Source organism: Lontra canadensis, unplaced genomic scaffold (genome assembly GCF_010015895.1).
Source record: "Lontra canadensis isolate GAN:19392208 unplaced genomic scaffold, GSC_riverotter_1.0 scaffold84, whole genome shotgun sequence".
Lineage (NCBI taxonomy): Eukaryota > Metazoa > Chordata > Mammalia > Carnivora > Mustelidae > Lontra > Lontra canadensis.
Window position 1 is genome coordinate 8,873,244 of NW_022631078.1, and position 6,485 is coordinate 8,879,728.

The 6,485-nt window shown below is 62.1% G+C and overlaps 1 protein-coding gene across 2 annotated transcripts in view; it reads right to left on the reverse strand.

Moving 5' to 3' along the window:
- MGAT3 (beta-1,4-mannosyl-glycoprotein 4-beta-N-acetylglucosaminyltransferase) overlaps positions 1-5,929 on the reverse strand; it is a 31,127-nt gene extending 25,198 nt beyond the window's left edge. Inside the window, exon 1 of one of the 2 annotated variants that reach the window (XM_032882965.1) lies at positions 5,811-5,929. In XM_032882965.1, coding sequence (XP_032738856.1) covers positions 5,811-5,887 — 77 coding nt within the window. In that variant the 5' untranslated portion in view covers positions 5,888-5,929. Of the gene's footprint in view, positions 1-4,546; positions 4,712-5,810 lie in introns of those variants that run through there. The other variant, XM_032882966.1, reaches the window with a different exon arrangement.
- Between the last annotated feature and the right edge of the window lie 556 nt (positions 5,930-6,485).

Below are 6,485 nucleotides of genomic sequence, written 5' to 3' on the forward strand. Positions count from 1 at the left end.
AGAGGTAGAGAACACAGGTTGGGGGGCGGGGCAGGGTCCCAGGATCCAGGTTGAGGGCCAGGGGGTCTAGGCTAGAAGTCACTGCAGAAGCCATTCTCAGAGGAGTGAATGAGGGGCCTAGACTCGGGGCCCCATCAGGGGCTGGGGTCCTACAGGCTGGATACGATCCCAGCCCTGCCCTGGCCTGGCCCTGAGCCCCGGGCCCCAGGCACCCTCAAACTGCCAAATGGGGATAATAATAGTACCTACTTCGAGGGAAGTTAGGAGGCGTCGCTGGGAGAATGCAAAGGGCTTGGCCCCATGCCCAGCACATAGTAAGTGCTCGAGAAATAGCAGCAAATGATCATGACTCAGAGGTCAAGGTGGGGTGGAACAGCCTGGGAAGTCATCCATCATGGGTCTCTGTCAACCAGAATCCTGGAGCCTGCCTCTGGAGGCCCTCCCTTGCTCAGACCCCCATCTGTGCTGCTCCTTCTGGGAAGTTCCCAGCCTGCCTGGAGAGGGCAGCTGGGAGGCAGACCCGGAGGCGGTCCCAGTGGCAGCAGGGCTCTGGCCTCCTGTCCTGGCCCTCACCCTGGCCCTCCCTGGGGATACCTACTTCAGTGGGAACCATAGTCTTGAGCCAAATAAGTTCTAAATTCGTAAAACAACGGAGTGATAAGGTCCGTGAATGACTCCCATTGTTCCAATTTTATTTGTACAGAAAAGATGAAAATAAAGTGAGCCCACAGGGTACTTTCCACTTGAGGCGGTGTAAGAAAAACTATTTTGGGACCCTGTTCACTTCCTGAATTCCCGGCAGGGCCATGGGGTCCCCATGTGCCCCTGTTCTAGACCACAGCAGGATGGTCTGCTAGCCTTCCACCGCGCCTACTTCCGGCCCCACCCAGGGCCTCACTTCCCCTTCCAAGCGTTGTGGATAAGGAGGTCCCTGGGACCATCCCTCTGTGGTCTGAGACCGCCCTCCTGAGGGCTGGTCTCCCCTAATGGGGACGACGAAGGAAGGAAGGATGGGGAGAAGAACAGGGGCACTCCCTGGGGCTGACAATCCTTAATTCACTTAATCATTCATTCATTCGAGCTCCTATACCACTCGGAATTCACAGCCTAGCCCGACACGAAATAGCACACACATGAGCAAGACAGATGTGGTTCTCCGCCAGCCCGCAGCAAGGAGTTTCCCTGCACAACGGATGCTCAGCTCGGATGGAGAGGATGGATCATCCCTAACAAGACCCTGTGCCTCAGTATCCCCACTGGCAAAGGGGATGATCACGGTACCTCCGTCATGGGCTGCAGTAAAGATGCAATAAATGAGAGGTACTGGTATTCTGATGGGCAGGCAGCGTGCCTGAGAGGGGCTGTAAGGCTGGGGGTGACGGCAGAAGGGGAAGAAGGGACTGATCTGGGGAGGGCTGACACCACGGAGAAAGCTTTTGAAGGGTGACAGTGTTTCAGGGGACATTGGAAGAGGTGGGGGAAACAGACATTCAGGCAGAGGAAAAAGCATAAGCAAGGGAATAGAACTGGACATTTGTGGCCTATCTGGACCATATCTCAGAGCTCGGCCAGGCTGAAACTTGGGATCTAGCTGGGTCATTCTGTGCAGACAGCCCAAACCAGGCCAAGGTCAAGGGACGGCTAGAGAAAGAGTGAGACAGGGTCAGAGGAGTGGAGGCTCCCAGGAAGGGAGGCGCCAGCCCTCCATCCCCCTGCCCTGCATCTCACTTATTTGAACTTATGCTCCTGCCTCATCCTATCCAACGTCCTCCTCTCCTCCCAGCTAAATTATGGCCCAGCAGCTCCCCAAGTCTACCTGACCAACAGTCTCCTCATTCAACTGTCATTTATTAAGCACCCACTGAATGCCTGGGTGCTGAAGCTGACATGTACCAGCACCCACTGTGACATGAGTAAGCTTTTGGTACAGCTTCAAAGTGGCCTCGCTGGAAGACTGACACCACAGAAACCTGCCATCAGTGTTCATCAAGGACCTTCTTCTCTCAGAGACTCGCTGCCAGCACACCACTGTCCCCTGGCCCCAGCAATGGACAAGGAAAGGCAGGCCTCTGCCTACACGGACTCACAGACAGCAAAGGAAGACAACAGCGGTGCAGACCCCTGATCTAGTAGTGAGGCAGGCTGCGTCGTCTCCAAGGAGGCAGGGGTGAACCAGGAGACTTATTCTGAAAGAGGGGGCATGAATGCTCACTAGAAACAGAACCAAGCAGTTCAAACAGCAATACTACGCATCATTCCCATTTTAGAGGCAAGGAAACTAAGGCCCAGAGGCCAAGTTCACTAGTCCCCAGTTGCCCAGTAAGAAGCGACAGAGTTGAGATTTGAACCTGGACCACTGGATCTGAAATCCGTGCTTTTAACTGCTGCACCTGACCGTCCCACAGTGCAGTTACTGTCATCCTCCCTCTGCCCCTAAGCAGCCAGCACAGGGCTAGGCAAGATCATGGACACCCAAGAATATTTGCTGCTCAACTAGAGTCCATTCTCCTGGGGCTAAGGTCTCCACCTGGCTGCCCACGACAGTGCCCCTCACAGGAGGTCACTGTGTTTGCTGGTCTCAATGTCTGGAGAACCTTCTAGAAGGGAGCCCTGGTCCCCCGTGCAGGGCTAGAGCCGGCTAGCAGAAGGGCTGCAGCACAGAGAACAAAGAGGCTTTGGCCTTGGGGAACACAGCAGGGTCTGCTGGATGCCATGGCTAAGGTGCCCGTGGGGACAAACAGGCTGTCAATGCAGACCACCCCGCCCCAACCACTGCCCACTGCTCCTTTCTTCTCCCAGAATAACGTGAGGACCTGGACATGTAACTCCCCCAGCTCTTGGCTTTCCCCAGTCACCTCCAGCCCCACATGAGCCTCATAACACTGGGATGAGGTGAGCCAGTGAAGGGAGCCTGGCCCACCAGGTGACATCAGTGTTCTAGGTAATCATCCTGACACAGCAGACAGAGATTTCCCGACTATTTCTCAGGTGCCGGGCACCCTAAACCCGTCATCTCATCCAGACCTCTCCGCGACCCTGTGGCAGACTCTCCCCATTTGACAGATATGGAAACTGAGCCTCAGAAAGCAGACTTGCTCGTGGTGGTGCAGCCACCACAGTAAGAGGGATCCCAGATGTGGGTCAGGCAGCCCTGACCGCAACAGGGGCACAGGGCAGACTCCAGAGGGGGTGCCCAGCCAGATGGCAGCACTCCCAGCCCCAGCCGGTCCCCACCATCCTCAGGAGCTAGTACCAGCTCCCTGGGAGGGCCCGAAGTCTCACCCCCCACCTGGGTCTCCTTCCTGGCCCTGCTTGACCCGAAGCCCCCTCCAGCCCCTTCCAACTCTCCACACATACCAGGCACTCACAGCTCAGAGCCTGCTTCTGCCATTCCCTCTACCTCAAGTGCCCTTCCCTCCTCTCCTGAGCAAGCCAACTCTTCCAGCAAGTTCTCTCTCCTCCTTGGGCTCGCAGCACCTCTTTCAAACTTTCAGAGGACCCTGTGCCTCTCTCCTTAGCCCTCGGAGACACCCCTGCCTGGGTCTTTAGTCACTGCTCTGGGAGATGGGGCACCGGGATCCCACAACTCCCCATCCGCAGCTCTGGATGGGGGTCCCAGGAGCCAGGAGGAGTACCATCGGAATGGGGGCAGTGCCAGTGCTGGGGGGCCACGGAGGGATCTCTCTAGGGTAGTATTCCTGCCGACATCCCTTCTAGGGAGTCTTCCAGAGCTGGGAGAGTCACCTGACCTCAGGCCACCAGGGCTGGCCGAGACCCATCTCTGATTCTCTGCTTCTCATTGCACCCTGGCTCTGGCACCGCCATTCCCACTTACACCCAAGCGCGCTCCCCTCCCCACCCCCGGTTCCAGAACTCACTATTTGCAGATATTTATAGCGCCCTCCCCCAGCCAGGTTCCCTCCCCCGCCCTGGGCAGTGCCGTGCAAAGAGCGGGAGCCCCCCCCCCCGCCCGACAAAAGAACCGGGGGTGCTCTCCCCACTCAGCCTGGTCGCCACGAGCAGCCAGTCCCAGCCCCCGCACCCGCCCTGCTCCGGGACCGCGCCTCGGCCTCAGCCGCCGCAGCCCAGGGTCTGGGGGTGGGGGAGGCGGACGCTGAGGCCTCCCGCCCCCAGCCCCGTGTGGCGCGGGAGGTTTGGGGGGGGGGGCACGGCGCACAAAGCGCTGCTCGAGCCCGGCGCCTCTGGGACGCCCCCCGCCCAGGCCGGGGGAGGGGATCAGAGAGATGAGGCTTTGCCCTCCGGGGCCGGGGAAAGCTCCGCGAAGCAGCCGGGTTGGGGGAGGGGGAGCCGGAGCCTAGTAGCCTGCCCGGCATCCCGCCCCCTATCTCGGGCCCCCCCTCCAGCCCCCCGGCCCGTTGCTCCCGCCCCCGCCCCTAGGGTCACGCTCAGGGAGGGGGCCGTGGGAGCCGTGACTGGGGGGTGCCGCGAGCGCGGAGGCGGCGGCGCGGAGATGGAGGCGGGGGGCCGGGAGTGCGGGGATGGCGGGGCTGCGGCGCGGGTCCCCAGGACGCCAGGGTCAACTCACCCATCGCCCGCTGGGTCTCAGCAGCGGCGGCAGCAGCGGCGGCGGCGGCTCCGCGGCCCCCGGGGCCCCCGGCGGGGAGATGCTGGCGTCCGCCGCAGCCTCTCGCCCCATCCCGGGCTCCGGCGGCGGCTGCGGCGGGCGCCCGGCATCGCGGGCGTCGCGGCCCCAGCCCAGCCCCGATCCCCGCCCCCCGCCCCCACCTCCACCCTGTCCCGCGGGCCCGGCGCGGCCGCCTGGCTGCACCCCGGGGCCGCGGCTGGGGGCCGGCGAGCGGACGGGCGCGGGGGAGGGCCCCCCGGGAGGAGCGCGGGTAGGGGGTGCGGAGGCGAGGCCCGAGCGCGGCGCGCAGAGGTGCCCGCTCCCGCCCGGCTCGGCGGCTCCGGCCCCCGCCCCGCCCCCACCGGAGCCCCCTCCCCTCCGCCTCCGGCCGCGCTCCGCTCGCCTCGCCGGGCTGGGCCGGGGCGCCTCGGGCCGCAGTCTCCCGCCGCCGCCGCCGCTCTGCGCCTCCCGCGCGTGCGATCAAGTGTGTGTGTATGTGTGTGTGTGTGTGTGTGTGTGTGCGTGTGTGTGCGCGCGCGCCCCTGCCTGTGACCGTGCGTGCGCCGGCCCACGGCCCGGTGCGTCCTGGGCGGTTGTGTGTGCGATGGGAGGCGGGGCGGGTCAGAGAGCGTGTCTGTCTCGTGTGCGCACGGGTCTGCGTGTCCGGTTCTGTGCGTGCGCGGATGTGTGCGTCTGTGTTTTGCAGTGTGCATATGGGACTGGGTGACCTACAGTTCCCGGGAGTGCCTGGGCGTGCACATCTGCGTTACGGTGTGCGCGTGGATCCGTGGCCCTTCCTCCGTGGACCTGGACCGTGATTGTGTGCACAGATCTGTGACCGTGCGGAGGGGCCTCTAGAGCCCGTGTGCGGGCATGACTCCGGGGAGCTCTGCTTATGTGTACACCATCTCGGATGGGCTGCAGAGGCCTGCTCTTCCGTTGTGGTGCGTGCACAGCGTTAGGCCTTAGACCGAGTCTACACAGGTCTGTGTGTCTGCCTGGGTGGCCCATGTATACCGACCAGGGGTCCACGGGCCTTTGTCTGCCTGTATCCTTCCGACCCTCTCCTGGACTGGTCCCTGTACACGTATGCCGGAGCCACGGAGCGAGCGCTGTCCCCAGGCCCGGCTCCGTGACTCTACCCCTGGGGCTCCTGGGCGTAGGCCTCCCTTCCCCCACACAATTAAGCAGGCACTCAAGGCCCCAAGGTCCACGCCCTGCCTACCTCTTGAGCCTCCTCTCCTGCCATCGGGCCACCAGCGGCTCTCCGAGTGCCCACCACTGTATACCCTGGCTCTTCATGGTCCTGCTTTGGGCTCGAGGTGGCCTTCACGTGCTTCCCGCCCTTCTGGCAGTTCCTTCCGCACCGGGACTCCTGGGTGAGGCAGTCGCTTCCGCCCCGTGCGCGGGGTACCCTGGGTATACAGCGAGCACGGCTCTAAACTACAGACGAAGGTGCGTGGGAAGGGCAGAAAACACCTCAAGGCTAGGTCCCCGCAGATGACCTCAACGGGGGAGGGGGAGGTGTCCCATTGGCCTTTGCTAGGCCTTTGGAGCTGCCTCTGGCTGGGCTTCTAGCTCCAGATGTCCCCTGCCCACCTTCATCTATCTTTGAAAAGCAGTTAGTGACCCTTCTCCAACGTTGATCTGAGCTGGTCACTCTCCCCCCTGACTCCTCAGTAGCTCCCACTTGCCCTCAGCTTAAGCTCAGTGACTACGCAGAGCAGGAGGCCCTGGTGGCTTGGCTCTGTCTCTTCTCCAGCCTCATCCACACCCCTCCTGTCCATGGAGACTCCCTCTAAGCCAAGAGTAGGCAAATTATTTTGCGTAAGGGCCAGCTAGTCAGTATTTTAGGCTTTGCTGCCTGTACGGTTTACGTCTCAACTACTCAATTCTGCCA